This window comes from Ascidiella aspersa, chromosome 1 (genome assembly GCF_963924565.1).
Source record: "Ascidiella aspersa chromosome 1, kaAscAspe10.2, whole genome shotgun sequence".
NCBI lineage: Eukaryota > Metazoa > Chordata > Ascidiacea > Phlebobranchia > Ascidiidae > Ascidiella > Ascidiella aspersa.
In genome coordinates this window covers 37,406,777-37,428,825 of record NC_139447.1, presented here as the reverse complement: position 1 = coordinate 37,428,825, position 22,049 = coordinate 37,406,777, and the positions used below count along the sequence as shown (strand labels likewise).

Below are 22,049 nucleotides of genomic sequence, written 5' to 3'. Positions count from 1 at the left end.
GCCATTTATATAAGCGGTTTAACGTAGTAAATTTATCAAAATGTCGAATCCGAAACATTTAATTTCAACAAAATATTTCTCTATTTTTAAACGGTTTAGCGTCATGCCATCACTTTATTTCTTGAAGGTTAGACAGGTTAACCAAAGCGCCTAAACCAGGAATGTCCACCTGCGGCCCGCCTGAAATTTTTGTGCGGCCCGCTAGTCATTTTCACTCCCTAGTAGTATTTTAAACGTTCAATATTAGCCTATTAAAATGTACCAGTCAGCTTTTAGGGGCGCACTAATAGCATAGTATGGGTAAAAATATATATATATACCTCTAAAGGCCCGTTATAACTCTAAAGGCCAATACTTAATCTTGAAACTTGATAGATTTCAAGTGTCAATGCGGCCCACTTTAATAAAATGTTGGACATCCCTGGCCTAAACAGTTGTCCTACTTTTAAAATATTAACGTTCTAAATCGGAAATTGAAATGAAACTAGTCTTGTCCGGCTTAAGTCATGAGTTAAATCATTCTTAACGGTTTCAGAAAAAAGAAACATCAATTATGAATTTATATAGTATCTTTGAGCTTACAAAAACCATTTGGAAAAGCTGCCCGAAAACGGTTGAAACAATGTTTCGCTTTTTCGTCCTGTTAAGAATTTCGAAATACTTCTAATGTACAAAACCATTTGTATATTAAAAGTATTTCGGAAAATGTGCAAAAACATTGAGTTACCCCTGCGTATTTGGCTACAAAATGTTGTTGGTATTAATACTGCGATTTCCAAATAATTCAGCTATGGATATTATTGCTTTATAGCTATTACTGTGTCTTCCAAGTTTACCATCACAGTCCAAACTTTCCCATTTGTTTCTTTAAACGCTTCCTTAATCTAGCGCCAACACACTTCCGAAACGTTTCTTGCCCATGATGTATGTTTGAAACATTACTATAAGGGGATGTGATTTGTTTATGTCTGGGTTAGTTGACAGCAGTTGTAAAGCCAAGTATTCTAAATAGTAAAAAGTTTTTGAAATGCCTGTTGAGTAAAATACCTTTAAAGAGATTGATATATGTGTTCTGATTAGCATGAATACAAAAATTACATGTTACTTCTCTCAACCACTACTGCGTTTATAATTGGACAAAACGTGACATGACATAATGTGAGTTTGCGTATACTTTTCCAGTGCACGACTTTGAGCTTTTAACCTTGTGCTGGCAGCCCAACTTTGCCTTGGCAGTAACTAGCACATTGCATCATCATATAATGTGTATTGTGTAGGTTCTCTTGAGTTTATAGGTAGAATGAAGTAAGACGTTAAATGAGTTTGCTCAACAAAGGATTCTTATACTTTGAAATACTTATATATCAAGATATTCAACGATTAAATATGCGCAAGTGTTTATTTGTGCTAAAGTTCTTCTGAATAAGTACAAGCCAACAATAAAAAGGCACACTTTGCTAACATTAGTACAACTGGTACTATATGAAAAGCTTAGCGTAGTTACAGTGCAATGCAGTTACGGAAGCCATTTTTCCACAGATACACATAGACTTGATATTCATAGTAAGCCTTAAGACTTGCACAAGATGCTGGAATACAGGAAACAGCAGCACGATGGCGAAACAGCTGAGCGCAATGACAAAGATGGCCAACGACTACAGGGGAACGGTTTATATAACCACTGTAGCGTTGGCCACGACAGGCATAGAACAACTCACAATCCTGGCCGTCTACCGTTGTCCCTGCGTATCTGTTGCTCAGCTGAGCTGTAATGCAACCAGGGGATGCTCACAACTTCTAAACCTCGGATATGGACTGAGCTTTATCCTAGCACCTGCAGTTGTCTTGTATTTGCTCTGCATTGCTTCGAGTCCAAAGTTATGGAAAATGATGACCGGATGTGGCGTAATGAACAGAAAAAAGCTTCCAGAGAGACGAATGTACGTCTTCACGATCATGGAGGTTGTTGGATCCTCTTCAATCTCCCCGTTCACGTGGATAGCGATCGCTTTGCTGGACGGAAGGTTCCTGGCCTGCGCACTCACAACGCTACCTTACGATGTCGACAGGACAGGGGCATCATTTGTATCTTGCGAAGCGGTGAGTTAATATTTACAATTATATATATAATAATATGTCATATATATAATTTTCATGGATCGAGCTAGCCGTATGGCGTATTTCAAAAATATTTGACCCTGGAACTTATTCCGAGTCTTTAACAACTTCATTTAGATTTGACACTTGATTTGATACTTTTTACCAATATATATAGATACAGGTATAGCTATCTTTTACAATTTAGGTAGGTAAACATACTTTGTTTTATAACTTATGGTGCTTTTTACATCGTTGTAAGGAATATTGTCATTATGTCTTACCATACACTTAGCTCGTTTAGTAACTTTCAGCTTTTCAAACTAATTCGTATTTCGATAAACCATATCTGAATTAAGTTTTCCAACTCTCGGCGTTATGTATATTTAGTCCATCATACGAAGACAAAGGCTTTGTACAAAAAATGTCTGCTAGCATCCGGCATTTAGGGTCGATGACGTCATTAATTCGTGACGTAACCGGCTATCGGGATTTTCAACAGGAACCAATTCAGTTCGCTCGCGATGTTGTCGGCACAAAATGTTAACGCCAGAGTTACCACAAACTAAATGTTTGTGGTAGCGAAAATTTCTAATGAACTACAATTTTGTAAAACTGTAGAAATTCAAGTTTCGACAAAATATACTTGACATTTTTTTAGGCTACATTTATCTTAGCAAATAACAATTTACAGGTATTAATAGTGTTTAATTTCACCGTTGATGAGCAACTTACCTTATTCTAAAGATCACTCTATCCATTCGCAGGTTGCAACCGCCAAGATCGTTTACACATCAAACGCCTACCAGGACAACCGTAGCTTCTCACAGCTGATTGGTTGGTTGGTGACCACTGTCTTTGTGCTCTTGGCGTACATCGCGTTCAGCTACACAAGGTGCACGTCTCCGCTCACCTACTACCACACAAAGTACTACAAGTTCTACAGCGCTTCAGAGGAAGACCAATTCCATGTCGAAATGAAACAAAAGGTTCGGAAACTTTTGATTTTTAAAAATATTTTTTTAAATTAAATTGGAATTACAATTATAGCTCTGCAGATGTCGTAGATTAGATAAAAATGGGAAATACCAAATTGGGGAAAAGTAAAATTGAATTATAACTCAACGTATGTAAATAGCAAGGATTCTTATAATATGACAAACAAATGTAAATTATGTATATAATTTAACATTGTGGTGAATGGAACTCAGATTGGAACAACTAGACAGTTCCAGTTTTTAATTTAATGAATCGGAGAAAAATGCGGCAAATTCCAATTCTAATCTGTTTCGTTAATTGATAGTGCTCTTATTTTATACTTACTTGTCCAAACAGCATTTTTGGATGTCCACTGGAGAAAAATTAATCAATACACTTTGGTCAACACGACTTATGGATTTTACAGTCTGAAAAGCACAGGCAATTCTAAAATGAAAAAAATTGACAAACATTTATACACTATTCACATTCTTATGAGACTAATTTCTATTTAAAATGAAATGATTCTGGTATCATTAACTGAAGATGATATAAGTTCGTATTGAAACTTCTTAATCAAGATGTTGTTGATCTCCTCGACCTTTTTGGCTTTGGAATTCATTATCAATCGAATTTTAATCTTATTTTCAAACGCTAAACTGCATCTAGTTAGTCAAGTCTGAAAGCAGACAATTGGTTGCAAGGAGATCAGTTAGTTTCCTCGTCAGGCGCAGCAATAACTTAAGTGCAATGTGGTAAATCGGTGACTTAAGCTACGACACTGGTTATCGGAACAGTAGTTTGGCAGAAAACCGGCCGTTTTTATCGACCTTCTTTCAAGAGCCTAAAATTACTTGGTCAAGTCATTATTTTTTAACAAATATAATCGCTTAAATATGGATTTTGTGGATTCAGGCGCAGAAGGACGCGGAGCAAAACGTGCGGAAGTTCATGGAGGAACGAAGGAGCAAGGAAGAGTGGGACAAGATCTCAACCGTGTACGAGTTCCACAGAGACAAGCACAACCTGGCGCTCTACTCCAACCTCCACCAGTGGATCCTAGAGGAGCAGGCGAGGATCAAGGAAGAGGAGGCTCACCACGAAGAAGAGGAGGAAGGAAAAGATAAAGAAGAGGAGGAAGGAAAAGATAAAGAAGAGGAGGGAAAAGATAAAGAGCAAGATATCCATGAGGAAGCTATACATGACACCACTGCTGTCTAAAGAGAAGTGGGAGGAGAATACAGTTTCAGAGGATATTTTTCAATATCACGCAATTTCATGGTTAACTTAAAAATTGCGACGTTGGCTTCCCCAAATCGTCGCACATATGTGTTTGCCACTGTACCTCCAGGTTTGGAGCTTCAGAATGTTTTTTGCTACCGTACCTTAAGGTAGAGATCAAGAAAGAAAGGAATTATGAATAAAGAGCTTATTGGTTTTAAGTTGTACCTGCTTCTGTATGTTCTTTGATATTCTTACTATGATTCAATCCTTGAGTCAAGGTCACGATAAACAAAATGATCATAACAAACAGCCTATAGTTAACTTAACTTAATATTACTTATTTCACCCATATTAAATTAGCATGACTACTTTTCTTAAGTAGTTTAGCCTTAAGATCTTTGACTAATATGTTCAGTTTGTTCCTGTTGTTCATGTAACTATTTTGAGTTTGAAAAACTTGGAAGCTTACACGTATTCAATATTTGTGTGTCTTTCGTCAATTATCAAATAACAAATTGTTAATAATTCATTAATTACTAAGTGACTAAAAATACCAAAAATACCCGAACCTCATTGGCTATTTTAAAAATAGGTAGGCTTTGCTCGCTTTAATTTATGATTTACATTAACGCTAGATGTGGACAGAGGGAATATTATTTGCAAGTTTGGGATCATACAAGCACTTACGATTCATATGTGTTTGTTGAAACCAATTAAAATTATGATATGTGCAATAAACGCTAAATTCCTAACTTACAAAATGAAGTGGTCTGGCCTTTAGCCCAAACTGTGGTTATTTGATTGCTGCTACTTTATTCTCGTCCTATTTACCATTCCGTTTGTGTTTTCGTAAATCGTGCCGGTGGTATAAAATGCTTTTGACTATGATTGATTGCGAAAACATGAATATTACGTTATTTTAACATTATTCAACAAACCATTAAACGATTATTACATAATAGTTCAATCTTTGTTAATGCCCGCATTCCTATTAAATCTGGAAATCAGGTGGCACTGTTAAGCGATAAATTGTGTGTTGCAACTAGATCTATGTTTTTCGAAGTTTATCTAGATTTCTGGTTGTCGTTTTGTTCCTTGAAAACAAAGAAAATTTAGAATTTTTGACAAATAAATGTTTTACTGTAGCCCTGTATCTGGAACAGGGGTGTCCAACTCAAACATGTCGGCGTGCCAATTCTTATCTTACAACTTCTTCCCGTGCCAAACTTTAGAAACTATTTTTTTTTTCTAATATTAAAAGCGCTTTTATACAAAAAATAAAACAGTATAATGTGATAAGCTCAGAAGTAATTGTTTGTTGTCGTAATTGCTGGGATTGTTTTGTATTGCGAATAAACAATGACAATTGGCTGTAGAACAAAGTTAGCTTTTTTGACAATTGTATTTTTAGGGGGCTTGCGGGCCATTTTTTATTAGGTCACGTGCCAAATTTGGCACGCGTGCCGCGTGTTGGACACCCCTGATCTAGAACAATTAAAATATTGACATGTAAAAAAGTGACAATTTATAATTTTTTGCTGGCAACTCTGATCTGGTCAAAGTGAAAAAATATAATTTTTTCGGTGTTAATTTTGAAAAATTTGGCAGAATTTTGGCAGAAGACAATGAAACACCTATTTATAAACATACCTAGACTTAGTGATCTGACCCCGCCGTACAGACTAACTATAATGGACCATTAAAATTCATGTTGTAAACATGCTGCAATTGTTTTACTAAACTTCAGTAACGATTAGTATCGTCTAATGGTCAAATCCCGTCCCACGTCGCACGCGCTTTGCATTTCGCTCAATGCAACTAATGGCCGACCTCGGAATAAAATACTTTAATCCGCGCGAATTACCCTATGCCATTTGCGGCAAACGAACGCCGACGCACTTTTATTGACTTTTCAACCAATCAATCGACTCGCAAGAAACCGTTACTGCCACCACTTGACGTGTGTCAAGCTTACTTATGCAATCAGAAGGCTACAGTTTACTAGGCTACCTTGGAGCCAGATGATTCACTTTTGCCTGAAGCTTAGAGTTTGGTGGCTACAATAGAAAAAAGGACGAATGTGAAAATCTGGCAAAGAGATCGTGTTTTAGTTTTAAGTAAAACATTATACGGGGTGGAATAAACAACCTTCCAAATGAAATTTAATCAATCAGAAGGCTAGAGTTTACTTGGCTGCCTTAGCACCAGAGGGTCCAGTTTTGTTTAAGCTTATAATAAGGCAGCTACAATAAAAAAACAACGGCGGAATTTGGGAAGTGGAAAAAGAAAACGTATTATACTTTCAAGGATTTTAATGCGGTGGAAAATTTGTGACCTAATAGAGAAACAAATCACAAAAAAAGGAAACGTATATGTTAAAGTCACGCAAAAAAATGCACCAGAGAGTACAGTTTTGTTTAAAGCTTATATATTTTGACGGACTGTTAAAAAGTGGGCAAAATATCGCGTCGTAGTTTAAATAAAGATTTTTAACATGGTTGAAAAGTTGTTACCTAATAGTCGAGAAGACGAATTTCAAAACAAAAAGTAAAATCTGAAATAACTTTAAAAATTTTGGGCTATTTCAATAACGTTTATTAATAGTTAATTTGATTGTCAACATTTAACTTTTGCCTAACTTAGCGCTCTCTCAAATATTTTATTGTTGTCGTTTGCGAAACGGATTGAAATGTTTTCAGATTTCTTTAATAGAGGCGAATTTTTTTTTTACTGGAAAATTATGAAATATTTCAAGAATTTTTGAAAAAGCATTGTGAGAAATGGTCACTGGCGGCGGCCACTACAAAGGCCAGTCAAAAGTTAACCCCTAACCTCACTGACCTTACTGGCATCGACCGGCGCCTTCCTGCCCAAAACATACGCTTTCGCTAATTGATTCGCTGCTCATTGACGACGCTCGTCAACCTTATTCAGGTTAATCACTAGCGATGGAGGCGCCGCTCTGCTTCGTAGAGCCAACTCAGCTGCTGTTCACCATGCTGCTGTTGTTCGAGGCTTAATGTAAGGTTGTGCCTTCTGGCATACTTTTTTACTTATGGTTAGGAGGTTAGGTTTGCAGAAAAAGACGTAGCAGCAGTAAATAATACCGATGGCATGATTAGCCGCCTCCGCGATGTCTTCGCAAAACCAGCTCAGCTTCTGCTTTTTCTGTCGGCTGAATGAACTGCAGCCTCATGGAAAACAGATTTTTTGTTCGTGGTTTGAAAAAGTAGCTATAGAAGTTGTGCTAGAAGTAAACAGTAACAAATGTGAATAAAGAGGCAGGATAAGTAGTAGTCGTTGGGACTGGCTTCGTAAAGTAAGCTCAGCTGCTGTTGACTATGCGGATGCTGCCGCTGTTGTTTAAAGCTTGATGTTCGCTAGTGCTTTGTGGCATGTCTATTTACTTATGGTTAGGAGGTAAGTTTGCAGAAAAAGAAGCAGCAGTAAATGAATAGCGGTGGAAAGATTGGCCGACTTCGTAAGGTCTTCGGAAAACCAGCTCAGCTTCTGTTTTACCTGAATGCTGGATGTACTGCAATCTCATAGAAAACATATTTTTTGTTCGTGGCTAACAAGTATAGCTAGAAGTGGCGATGGTAGTAAACAGTAGCAAAACTAAATTAAGAGGCGGGATTAGTAGCATCATTGGGGCCGCGTTGTTTCGTAGTGACAGCTCGACTGCTGTTAACCACGCTGCTGCTTTTTTTGAAGACGGAATGTACAGCAGTGTGCTAGAAATCGGATTTTTTTTTGGTTACAAGAATTGCCAGATGCAGAATTATAGTTGGCGTTAGGGCGTGGTTCGTAGGGTCCATTTAGATTCTTTTTTGTCTACTGTTGCTGCTATTTAAAGGCTCAGTGTACAGAAGTGCCTTCTGGCATTTAGGTTGCCTTCTGTTTGGGTAACAGTCATAGTGGAACTTTAAATGGCAGAAAAAGTATACTTACTATTATAGCAATAGTAAATAATGTCGGTAGCAAGGTCAGTGGTTGGCTTTTCGAGTTACGACCGTCAAGTTTTCTGCTTGAAGGCTGGAAGTAGGGAAGAGTGATAGCGGGTTTAGTTATTGGGCTGGCCGCGGTCGAGGTAGCTTATGCCAAAAAAATAGCTAAAGGTAATTTTACCAGAATTTTTAAATCAGCAATTTTACGCGAATTTAAAAAAATCAGCAATTTTACGCTAATTTAAAAAAAAAGTAAATCAGTAAATTTTGGCTGGCCTTTGCCGAACAAAGTTGTAGGTAAGACAGGGAAACTACAACTTGCTTAAATACCGGGGTTGTTTAAAAAGTATAAAATAAGGCTAACGCGACATGCCGTAAAATGCAAAGTGATTTATTACGATTTTATTTATTTCAATTCCAACACCAAATCCTAATAAAATCGAATCTTACCTCAAAGTTGTCATTTTAACACTCGCATTGAACACTTTAAATGAAATATTTTCCCTAATTTTAAATATTTGCAAATAAGGCAAATGCAAAAAAAGAAAAAAATATTGTTCTATTGTTCAGCTTGTTAAATAAAATGGATTTTTGCGTCGTTGCCCATCCCTAGAAAAACTCTTACAATTAACACTCCAGGTAGAAATTGCAAATTTAATAAAGTTTTCAATTTGCTTGCAAACCGTTATTTGACTGTTGACCTGGCAAGCACGGTTGTGCGCAAGCTCGTCAACAGTGAAATCCAATTTGTCATTGTTTTTTCTGCGCCCAATGAACGTTTCTTTTTTGTATCTACGAAAATTCATATTTTTGTTTTATTTTTAAAGCTTTGTTTTTGGTAAAAGTATTTCCAAGTAAGCTATTTTGATTTGAGCGCTATTTAAAATTTTGAGCGTATTTTAAATTGCTGAAAAGAAACAACACATAAATCAAGTTCGATTAAAACCATGTTTTTACATTGAAAAGAGTCTGCAATTAAATCAGTACTTCAGGTTGCGAATCGTTCGATATAAATTACACATTTAACAGAGTTTTCAATTTGGTTGCGAACCGATATTCGACTGTTGACCTGACGAAGCACGGTTGTGCAACTGTAAAATACAATTTGTCATCAGTGCCAGTTTTTCATTAAATAAAGTCTGCAATTAAACCAGCACTTCAGTTATCGGATTAAGAACCGTTGGTCAATTGCTTCGCGCAGCACGTCAAGTTGTCAATTACATTTGCTGGCCCCGATACAGCAACGCTGTCACAAAGACAAAGAAAGCTTTGCAACCTGTCAGCGATGCTAGGCGCGGCTGCATAATTTATGGCGCTTTTCTTGGCTCGATTGGTCGGTTTGAACCTTAGAGGTAAGACAGGGTAATGCCAGGGTCGGGGTTAGCGCTGTTGCAATTCGAATTTCTTCGCTTAATTAGAAGACAAGCCGCAAGAGTAAATGTTTTCTCGGAAAAGCAGGCGACAAAGTGGACAAAGGTGAGAATTACATAATAAGAAGATTTAAGTTGTGGAATGCGAAACTGTAACAACTCCTAGGGTGCTGAAACAGCCGAACCTCAGAACAGTCGTTGAATATTTTACGCGAAATTGCGTGTGGTAGATCAGCAAACAACATCTTGCTTGTTTATATATGACCGACTAAGTCACCAGAACCGATTGACGGTTATTTAGGAGCTTGGCCTTTAACTAGGTTAGTAAGTTTCCAACAGAAATAAATTTATTTGAATATCGGTATACTAAGGTATTTTTTCCGGCTATATTTTTTATTAAATGTACCATTTTAATAAAAAATCATTGCTTTAAGAACAATCTTAAACTTGAGAAATTTATTTATTTTAAGGGGTAGAATTTGCAAAAAAGTAAAGAAACGGTATTCTTATTTGCTCTTCTTTTTATGTGATCTGTGCTATTATTTTTAAATTGTTGGCTACCGGCTTCATTTAATTACTTTAATGTATGGTCACGGTTTTATTGACGTCATCCAATTACTAAAAAGTATAGTAATTTTTTATTGACTTCAGACGCGTAGAGTTTTCGCAAAACCCAGCTTTTTATTTAACTGATGGACGAACACGGCATGGCATTTCTTTATTTTTGCAGTACAACAACTAAAACGCTTTTTTTCTATCAGAAAGTAGTAGGTCTATTTGCGAAAATAGGTTGAAAACTCACTTTATAGCAAGCGTAGCTGTTACCACCTATCAAATATGTTAGAAATAGTTAATTTTAGTCGACAGAATTGTCAGTGGCGGCTGTGTTTGCAGTTTGTGTTTATATCTTAACAATTACGCTTTCTTGCAGCTAACGAACACTCAACAACAGTGGTTCACCGCTATAAAATTTTTAACACTTTTTGTAGTCAGCTAGGGTTAATTTGTATTAAACCAACACTCTACAACAATGAACTGATGCTGCCTCACATCTCATGGCAGCTTGGAAGCTCCTAGGACCTGGGATATCCCTTGGAACAGCGTCCACAATCCTCCTGGCGTTCGCGATGGCCAGCGAGCGTTGGTACGTACTTGACGCGACTTTATACGAACGCTTCTGCCCACAGCAAGAAGTCTTTGAAGGGCTGAGTCCATGGCAGGTTCACGCCTATGGTGGAGTAAAGGCTAGGTGGGGAAACGAAGCCCTGAAACCCGCGCCACTGAAAATTAGAACTAGATCGGGTGTTGACAGAGGTTTAAAGCGCTCCGGAAGAGATTTGAGTGGTTCTTTTGGCGGAGAAAGGACTTCAAGGCACTCCCAAGAGGATTTGAGTGGTACTGTTGGTAAGCAGAATACCGTTAGGCAATTTGAAGCAGATTCGAGAGGTGTTTTGGGCAGGGGTGGGAGTCATAAGAAATCCGGAAGAGACTTGAATGGTTACTTTGGTTTGAAAAGGACCTCAAGGCACTCTAAAGAAGATTCGAGTGGTTTTCTGGGTGAAAGTGGGACTTCCATTCTTCCCCAGGAAGGTTTGAGTGATGCTGTTACCTTAAGGCAATTTGGATCGTTTTCGAGAGATGTTTATGGTAGGGTAGGGAGTTATAAGAAATCCGAAAGATACTTGAGTGGTTCTCCAGATGGAAGAAGAACTCCAAGGCGACTTGGGGCGAATCTAAGAGGTGCTTCTAAAAGAGACAGGTCGTCCATACGACTCAGAAGAGATTTGAGTCATTCTATTGGTGGAATTGGGTCTTCTAGGAGATCTGGAGCTGGTCTTACTCCTCTTGGATATCGAGAGGAATTTGTCGATCTTCCCGAAGCCGAGAAGATTCTGCGATGGAGGGAACTGGTGCGTGATCTCGCCACAAACCTCCGATCCTTTGGAGGAAGAGACATCACAGCGCAGAGGAGGAGTTTAAAGGATGAAGGAGAGAACAAAGCGGTGAGGTTTGCTTCTTGTGTTTTACCACGATGGTTAACAATGTATAGGTGTAGCACAAGTCAATTTATATATATAAGTTATTTACTTGTCATTACAGCACTCACTGAGGTAGGGCCAGAATTAAACTGCGCATCGACAGAATGTTAACATTTTTAGATCTTTGTATGGTGTTAGTGTAACTGTCAATAAAATGCCAATGTATAAACGGGTGTAACTGATGTGTCCTTCATATCACTGATGATGGCATTAGAAATTGACGAAACGTTTGAAAATAAAGCATGTCGCTTTTAACGTCTATTTGGGCCGTCATTTTCACCATTAAATGCCAATGTAGTTTTAATACTTCACTGTCCCCAAAACCGCGGTTGAAAAATGGCAGGACACTACCCGAAGTGATCCGGTCAAAGACAACCGTCAGGTAAAAAAAGTACCGTCAGTTATTACTTCAGGTAACTCTTCTTTTGTAGTCGCCCCTTCTCTAGTAACTGATCGTAACTCGTTAGGACACGTTACATTTCAAAAGTAATTTCGATTTGAGTTGTTCGTTTTACTACCGTAAGTAATCTCTTTTATGTTGAGAACCACTAATGTACCACAAAATGATCTCGCAGAAATCGAACATGAGTACGAGCAACGCTGGAGTCCAGATGACTTCTTGTGAACATCGTCAGTTCACTACAGCCACCGGTTTGTGGAGAACTTGCTACTTGCCAGAGGCTGGATCCCTGCTGGCTAAACTCATCGATTGCGGTAAGTAACTAAAAGAACATTAAAGTTGAAGGGTGCGGCTTGAGGATTCGATGAATTTCAGGCAGGAGTGGATCTAAGGGGCTCTCGTGGTTATGACCCCCCTAAAAAATTGCAATTGTAATTTCGCTCATTTTGCCTACAAAATGGAATTTTTTAGCCTTTAAATTTGTTTACGCTCGAATCAAGTTTATGTTTCTACTTTGTCTCTTGTCCGTTTTGTTTCAATTAGTTTATCCAAGGCCGCCGAGTGCCTGATCGCTCCTTCGAGGACGTTGGGCAATTTTAAATGCACAAAGGCTTTTTTTACGCTACAATCGAGGTTTTTCCAAGTTTGCTCATACCTTAATTTAACCCAACGCAAATGTAGTCAAGGTCGCAATACAACGAAAACAAAAGCCAAGCATATTACAATAGTGACTTAAATGTAAGTGACTTATCACAACACTGTTTCTTGTGTGGTCGGCTCATATGATGAGATAAGGCAATCATATGTTTGGGATGGTTTAGGGGTGTCCAGTACTTTGGTATTTATTCTGTTACCGATGCCTGAACGACTGTTTCTTGTGTGTCTATCGTTAGCACAATAATTACAGACATGCTTTAAATGTCTCAACCTAATTTAAACGAGCACAATAAATAAAAAGTTTTTAAGCCAGTGGTCCCTAAACGCCGGTCAATGGTTGTGTCTTTCCGGGCCGCACAAAAAGTATAAATTATTTATATAATTTCGGTTGCATTGATTGGAGTTATTCTTTTGATTGGATTAGATTTACGTAGTTTTTTACGCATTTATCATCTAAAACCAGTAAAGTAAATTTTGAGCACATACTTGAAAATATTTATTGTACTGACGCACCAGAAGACCTTACATAACCCAATATATAACAATTATTAGAATGGTTGGGTTTAAGCTGAAAATCAATGTTTATATATCAACGTTAGCTGAATAGCCCGCTGATCCACATGCATTTGCGATTACTTTTTGCACATTGTACATATAGTGCTTGTTCAAAGATAGTATTTTGTCCATCTGGTTATGTGCACGTTTTTCACGCCGAATTAAAACTGATTTTAGGTCCATAAAATTGGCTCAGTAGCTGATTTTCCACATTAATATGAATCTGCGGTAATGCCAATCTCATCATGTGCCGTTAATATTCATGTTCACAATCAGTGTCGGATTATAGAGGTTATTAACTGCAGCGCAAACCCTATCACGGTTGTGGCCCGCTAATACTCCGGGGAAAAGCGTTTCGCTGGTTTATAAAAGTGATTGTGAATTGGGGACCAAAACCAATAATAAATATTCATCCAAAGCCAAGTGTACTTAGTAACAGGTAAAAATACGCTCAATTGTTGACTAAATCAGTATTGGAAGACCAAACGTAAAAGTGAGTGTTGTTGTAGCTTTTTAAAACTTGTTTAGGCAATCTGTTTTTGTATTACTAAAACGAAAAGGTACAATATGCGCGGATCTGTGATGTGGCTTGATATTGAATTTTAAAGTCGAGTAGTTAATGTCATTAACTGAGGATGATACAAATAGACCTCGGCAATACACGTCTTTATCAAAATGATGTCGATTTACCAGCCCTTTTTGGCTTTTAGATTCGTTATCAAGCTACATAAAACGATATCTGTTTTTCACTTCATTTTAAAATATTACGTTAAACAAGCCTTTCCTAATTTAACCTTAAGTTACCAAGATGCAAAAATATAGCAACTGCAGGATGCACAAAATTTAACTTTATAAGAAAAAAGCCGGATGTAGAAATAAGTATCGGAAGGTCCCTAGTAGTGCTTCAACCCTTTTGGTGTGTTGCGGTGTAAAACTATTTTTTCACTTCAGCTTTTTTGTCAAAGGCTCCGTTTAAAATTTAGTAATATTAATAAAACATGTAAAATTTGACCGGAAACTACATTTTTAGCCAAATGGATTGTTTGGCAAAAAAGCTTTCATTAACTAAATTGTAACAGCGACTTAACTTATTGTTGTCTGAGAAATTTGTTTCAAGATAGAAAACCACGCATTTTGATTGTATGCAATATTTCTGGGAGACTTTCTTTCCTTACATTTAAAACTTTTGTAAACCTATGTTACGATCGAAAAAAGTTGGATATAGAAACAAAACAACAGTTTCGGTAAGTCCCGTGTTGTATTAGCTGAATAACACGGCCCGTGTTCCAGTAATCCAGCTTTCACGCTCAGACAAGCTAATGGAACTTGGCGTTTGCGTCATCAATACCACAACAGCAAGCTCAAACTTGTCAGCGGATGGTGGTACATGGCGTATATTTAGCTGCTACCTGACAGTTAAGACGCAAGACACGTGTTTCAATGAATTATTGACGCAACGCTGCCGAATCCAGCGAAGATATTGACGCCACTTTTTCTAAATCTGGATAAATCTGGATTTTTGCTGCGGGAGAAATCACACTGAATTAGCACAGAGACGGGTGTTCTGACGTACGATAACATGTCCGGTACTTAGTGTTTTATTCTGGCACCGTGCCCCGATAATGTCTACTCAAAGTCTGGTTTCATATCTAATTGATTTTTGATTTTTTTAGGTAATATTTCCGAAAATAGATATATTGCGAGGCTCAATTTTCATGTCAATCATTGTAATGAGTATATCGGTCAAGATATTACCCTATACAATCTTCTTATCTTTTTTTAAATTTTTAACCAAGATTTTAATCTGTCCTTCACGGAAAACTAGCCCACAGACCCCAGTTCAAGAACCCCTGTATTAAACCAACCTGAAACGAAAAACGTTGGACGTCTACGACAAATAATACATTTTGAACATGACTGAATGACAGCAAGATCCAAAAGTCATTTAATGTTTTTTTTTTGAAATGCTAATTGCTGGCAAGAAAATGTAAGCTAGACCTTGCAAAACTATGGTGTCGTGACACTTCATGGGTCGTCTAACTATAGCGGTCGGGGGTCGGTCTACAGGGATTTACATCTATGCAGTGTCCATTTAAAGCCATTTTAAAAAAGTGACATACACAATACCATAAAAAATTTATTTTTAACATAACTGTATTTAGGGGTTATAGTAGCTTGTCTTTAATTATTGTATTCACGACACGCGACTTTCGTCTCGACACACCATTTGTGCCGTAACACGCGTGTAATCGAGTTTAAGTGCGAGTTGTCGGTTTGCAAATTGCTTCTTTCAACGTGATTTGGGGAATCCCATGGGTTCTAGGACTCCAGAGATTTGACATTAAATTATCGTAAAAAATTTGCCGCAAATCCGTTTAGAAGGAAGACTATGGGATTAGTTGCAAATATATTAGGTGAGGCGATTTACTTGGGATTGTGTAGACTGTAGTTTAAACTTGTTGTTATCAGCTATCATAGATACCTGTCAACTTTTGACTGGGGCCGCATGAGAAACAGAATATGGAGTGGCGAGCCGGACCATAAAGAGGGACTGAAATGAAGTTGTAATTAATTTTCAAATAAATAGCATTGTTTTGACAAGCTGGTAATAAAAGGGAAACTGAGTTGCCTCACTTGTAATTAATTAAAAAAAAATCGAAATTCACGGTAAACAAAAAGTAATTTCACTGAGGCAAGGTTACCAAAAATACCCGCGGGCCAAAATAAATTAATTTGGGATCCGGATCCGGCTCTCGGGCCATAGTTTGCCAAGGACTGCTGCAGATTGCTTTTGACAACAAAAGCTTTAAAAAACATTTTTCCGCATTTTTAGGAATTTAAAGAAAAAGTTACCAAAAAAACGATACAAGTTTGTATCGAAACGTCTCATTAAATGATGTCGATCTACTCGATCTTTTTGCCTTAAAAATTTATTATCAAGCTACCTCCAAACCAGTTGTGATATTTACTTCTGCGCTAAATGCCAATTTTTGTATTGATAGGCAACCTCACCAGATGCATGCCAGTTCTGTATGGAGTGGTGGACATCACTGCTTTGCCAAGATCACTTTTCCCAAACGAAACCAGCAAGATCTACCAAGATGAAGCCACATTGCTAAGTACGTGACTTCTCACAGTGTTCAAATGTTAATATTTCGTCTAATCTAAAATGAACAGGAAATTTGAATGTCTTAAAAGGTATCAGGGAACAAAACAAAGTTTTGTGCCTTGAGGAGTGTAAGTGGAAATCCAAAAAGTGCTTGAAATCACTGATTACTTTTTCAAAGTTAGTAATTTAAAGCAACAGAATATCATTTACAACTAAAAACGTGCTGATGCACGGCCAAAAATGTAATATTTGACAAACGAATTACGGTCAAAACTGTATGGAATTAGCGAAATAAATATAGTCGCCTTATTTTGCTTTTAATAGCCAGTTTATTTAATACAAGATGTATCTTTTTAATTAGGTTTACAAAATCGAAAAAATACTTTTTCCCACAAAATAGTTTTGTTCTTTCTAATTTTCTATTACGAAGTAAATATAGTCGCCTTATTTTTGCTTTTTTTTCAATTTATCTTTTTTTCTCATTTATCCTCAAAATGTTATCAGATGTTCGCCGCACAGTGGCGTCCTTTCTCTTCCTGGCCCTAGTGACGCAATTGTCCGGTGTTTTAGTGACGTCATGGGGTTGGTTCTGCAACGATGGTTTCGAGCAATATGCGGGAGGCCTAGTGATGCTCATGTCAGGTGAGTTAAGCGCACTTAAATCACTGTTTTCTAATGACTTAACTTGTACTTGAAAACAATTGGAGGTTAAAATAAGGTGCTTTATTAAAATACATTTTGGTAACATGAGGTTACTTACATCATTTTTTCTCGGTGTTTGCTATGCAAATTTTGGTCAAAATAGAAGGCGTTCACCAATTTTATAAGTTTGTTGTTTGTTTTAGATACAATGTTGTGACTATAACTGGAACTTTAAAATTTGTTGAAAAAGATTTGACTTGGAAGTCATTTCGAAATGACACGTTTACAAAACTGCAAACTTTAAATATTCTGCTTGTTTAGTTCTTTCGGTACTTCTCTCGTACGGTCGCGCTCCGGATTAGGCAACCGCTTTAAGTCGGGTATTCCCCCGTGTTGAGCTTCCGCAGTAAATATTTTCGAAAAGCGCTGATTTGAAAGTTTGTGTTTTTACTTTGTGGGTTTTTCAGCTGAAAATTTGAACTTTGGGTCGCGATGTTAAATAACATCTTACAGCTCACGCCATATAAGTGCTTCACTTAACTCAAAAAGCTTATTGCTACGGTTTTGAGAGAGGGTTCTCCCTAAGGTAAAACTGCTCTTCGCGCTTCAATAACTTGCCTATTTCAGGCAAACTGTAGGCAGCACGCCGTAATAAGTATGTATCATCTTGTATTATAATCGGTGTGCCATTGTAAATCCATTGGTAGGACTAGTAATCACCTGAGCAAATTTAAGTAGAAGCAGACAAATGCTGTACAAAACTCAAATATCTACACCTGCCTTTACTCATGTAAAGATCAGGTTTGCTGGCGCGTCTAAAAATCCTTCAGCTATTATCCCAACCAAGCCTTCTCCATTATTTACTTATAAAATGCAAACACAAATTCAATGTTAACTATTATTTTAAATATTTCGGTTTATATATTTCCAAAATTTGTGTACTAAGGAGAAGTGTGCGGCAAAACGTTTTGTTATTTAGAAAATTAACTAATCGCAACTGGAAACTGACATGAAGACAAGCATTCCAGACCTTCCCTTTCCACTATTATGATAGTAGCTAAATTCTTTGCGAAACATTGAAGGCGAGCGTCAGGTTATAAAAGTTCTTTATTCATTGTACATTGAGAATTCGTTTAATGACCACGCCGAACACAACACTATCCCTGTAATTTACATTTTAATGATGCTTACCTGGAAAATAGTCCTCTATTCCATGTGCCAGGTATATTCCAGTTGTCCTGTTTATGCACACACATCATCCAGTGTCGTATTGAGATGACGCGAGCGCCCGAAGACATCTACTTCCTTCCAAGCCTTGTCCTGCATTCTTATGGAGCTGCTGTCCGCGCTGCTTGGTCAGCATTCGTCCTTTCTGTTCTCGCTAGCTTCCTCTGTGTTATGGCTCCTTTACACCCGGCACAGAACTTCAACACGCCACCGCGCGGCAAGCAGGTTCCTGCGCCGACGAGGTTAGTGGGCGGTAGACAGTATAAGGCTAGAGCTCTTATTCCACTAGGTATAACGCTGATTTTGGCATCTATAGATTGCGGAGGTTGTTATAGGACACTATAAAATCACAAGAACCCCCATTGTGCACCATAAAAAAGGGTAACTACTAAAAAATAAAAAAAACTTACAAACTAGGGTTACCGCTCTAATTAGGTGTGTTAGGCCAAGCTTGCGGAGCATAGTTATTTCCCAGGAGAGTTCGAAAACTTTTACGAAGTTAAAAACAAACTTAATACTTTTCCCATTTGGAGCAAAATCGTTTGGCATTTCTTGTGACCTTTTGAGTTTGACTTAATAGTTAAAATTCCACATGTTGAAGAAAAGTGAAAATTAAACATTAAATTATGTAATCGGCGTTAAATGTATAGGTATAAAATATGATTTTTGTAGTTAAGTAAAACACAACTTGCGCAACTAAGGTTCTAATAAGAATATCAAAGCCCGCACAGGAGTAGGTAGCATTTTTAACGTTTGGAATATATTTTTTATTTATTTTAACAAAGTGAGAAGGCACTGATTCTAAAATGCAACCTACTTCTGTATGGGCTTGTATATTAATTTTACGTCTAATTACAACCTCCAAATTTGATGCACTAATGTTCGAATGTTTATAGCTTAGTTAATACTTCATACTTGAACGACAATCTTACCATATGACTTGTATCCAGTTCTCCAGCAATAGATCAACCAACCTCATCCACTCCAGCCTCCCGACATCAGTCCCCGATGCAGACACATCCAAGTAACTTGGTAAGGGTGACACCCATGCGCTCGGTCAATCAGGCCTCCCCTGGGGCTGAGGGGAAGGTGGCCATCGAGCCCTGGGACGCTGATTCACGATTTGAACAAATGGTACAAAAAATCGCGAAAGCTAGGACCACGCCCGACGAAAGTGATCAAGAAAAAGGTGAAAATGATTGGACAATTCAAATGGATCCTTTGCTAAGGAAACAACAGTCTGTTGAGCTTTGCAGAAGCGCGACTTTATCAGCGCAACAAAACCGTGCAAATTATTACGCCAGGACACGTTCTTTACCTCGTCAAATCGCATTTACAGGCGAGACGAGACCACAAACAGACAATCGTCGCTCTAGCACCATCGCGCGGTGCGGTAAAGCAGAGTGGCGTGACCGCGTGGTGGCGCCACCGCACCGAATCCCAAGGCTCACTCAGGAGGTTGGAGATCAACAGAAAGTGATGGAGATCTTCCGGAGCGCTGGGATACGACAAGCGGATGAAGAGGATTCAGATCAAGAGGATGTTCCGGCTCTAAGGAGGATAGTGCTTAATGGAAGGGAGTCGGTGAAGACGAATTTTAGGTTGCCATGCGAACAGTCTGCGTCCAAAGTCGGAACTGACATCTCGTGATAAGAGGTGCTTAGATATTGGTTCGAAAGATTAAAAATTGGGTCGAGGGTAAACCAGCAAATATTTTGCTTCCAGCAACGTGCTGCAAAACACGACGTCAGAAGGCGAGTTATACAACCTGTAATCAGTGTATCAAACTTTAATTTTCCAACCGTCCACGTCTTTCTTTAAATAAGGTATTGTAAGTTCGCAGAACGGATGTTTTTGAACTGAAATCCCGTGACAAAGGTGCTCGAATATAGATTCAAAATAAGAGAATTAGGGCGACGAGATCTCCAAGACTTATTGTGAAAAACGTGATACAAAATTATAGCTTTTCCAGGCTTTGACTTAAGATTTTTTTTAATTTTCGCTGTGGAAAAATTTATTCAACCACACCAGTGTGAAGGGTACACTTTGTTTGATAAATTTCGAAAAAGCGCGAACTCAGCAGCTTTTCGTGGGCATTGGTATTTTAGTTCATTTAGGTGTTAAATCATTAAAACAGTGTGAAAAATTTTACAATAAGGTGAAGATTCACTATTTCAAATCCCAGATTTCTCAATTCTTCCATTTAAATTGCAGCGTGTACTCTTACGTTGCCGAGTCCGTGCACACTTTAGCTTGTTATGGCTGTTTTGCGTTTCAATTTGTCTCTATTCAAGGTGGTTTGGTGCTACACTGTTATGATTTACATTTTCGCTATTGGTTTTGCCAATAAAATAATTTACCTTTCCTTTTTGCAATTAGTGTGGGACACATATTAGGAAGGTAGCAGATAAAAAAATAACGTAGGTTACATGCCAACAGGGCTACGGAGTCCGGTAGGACTATACTGGAGTCCCGAATCCGACGAGTGTTCGCGCAATAGCAAGTTCGAAAACCGTCAAGGCCGAAACTGTAAATCGTTAAGGTGGAATTTTTTCCATTCGCACTTTATATACCGACCCTTAGCTGTAAACCCAACTTATTTGGGTACATATATGGCTGGAATACATGCTGCAGAGTTGGTGTTGGGCTCTAGACTAGAGGAGCCGGTTAATTGACTGGAGTTAGCCACAACTTTATTTTTTTCGACCGAAGTCGGGCTGGTTTTCATCATCCAACTTTGAAGCTTCAATGGATTAAACAAGCGATTTCTTTATAAGCGTTATGGGAAGATTTGTGGCCGTTGGCCAGTAATGTACAGAGAGCTCTTTACCCCACCACTGCTGTCGCCGGCAAATAGTTTAAACAATGCTACTTCTTCAAAGGCAGGCAAATTGTATTTGGAACATCTGTATTTCCTAAAGTCCAACACGCACCAACAATGCATAATAGTCAAAGATATAGGCAAATCGTGCCACCACCGAACGTAATATAAAGGAATGTTTCAACATAACAAGCGCTTTTGGAGCGGATTACTAAATGAAAAACCAATGGAGAGTCGAATGCTATTTAGCGGAAAACGTTTGCACTGTGTCAAATTAGTATTCAGGGAAATATAAAACATCAATTTTCTAGTTTTTTTTGTTTCTAAAGAGTTTTACTAATAAACTATATTAACCCATGTTGATAATTGACTATTGTTTCTAGGCAACTTGTTAGAACTTCCTTAAATGAGTTCGTGACTGAACTATGCAAGTTAACACAAGTAAGCAAAAGGTAAACTTCACCCAACGGAATACCTGATTCCGTACTGCATTACAAAACAAAGTACAAATTGAACTTAAGGATGTTGCACAATGAGTACGTTTAAAGCGAAAACATTAGCGCGCATGTAACATTTTTCTATAACTTTTAAGCTTGCAGTTTTTTTCTGTATCTAATTTTGAAATTCGCTCAGGAATCGGAAAAAGCAACTGAATTCTTTCACGCGAAGAAATTGCATAATGTCATTTATCAGGTTGCCGGAATTTATGTAGCAGAGTTTGTATGTTTCTCATTAAGTAGGAATCAAAGAGTAATAAACCACAAGTCCACCCAAATAAATATACAGTTTAAATATTCCGGGATTTAACTAAACTCTTGAAGATGGGTTCGTATCTTCATATTGAAAAGTATTCCCTCCACCAAACTTTTATTCAAAATGGCCTAAAAAAGTTCTTAGATCCCAAGGTGCCAAAAATATTTTTTCTTCTTTAGAAAGAGTCGTAAGATAAGGTGGTGCCTCATTAAATATTCACTCTCATAGAC

General features: G+C 37.8%; 2 protein-coding genes across 2 annotated transcripts; both read left to right on the top strand.

Annotated features, from left to right (window-relative positions):
- Positions 1–1,614: 1,614 nt before the first annotated feature.
- LOC146170359 (calcium homeostasis modulator protein 6-like) lies at positions 1,615–4,296 on the top strand. Its single transcript, XM_083388404.1, has 3 exons — positions 1,615–2,100; positions 2,865–3,086; positions 3,991–4,296. The coding sequence occupies exons 1-3, from the start codon at positions 1,615–1,617 to the stop codon at positions 4,294–4,296; spliced, it is 1,014 nt and encodes a 337-aa protein (XP_083244530.1).
- Positions 4,297–10,671: 6,375 nt separating this feature from the next.
- Positions 10,672–19,895, top strand: LOC146170358 (uncharacterized). The gene is made up of 6 exons (XM_083388396.1): positions 10,672–11,619; positions 12,231–12,369; positions 16,270–16,386; positions 16,881–17,018; positions 18,241–18,487; positions 19,196–19,895. Exons 1-6 carry the CDS (start codon positions 10,672–10,674, stop codon positions 19,893–19,895), a joined length of 2,289 nt encoding a protein of 762 aa, XP_083244522.1.
- The last annotated feature ends 2,154 nt before the right edge of the window (positions 19,896–22,049 follow it).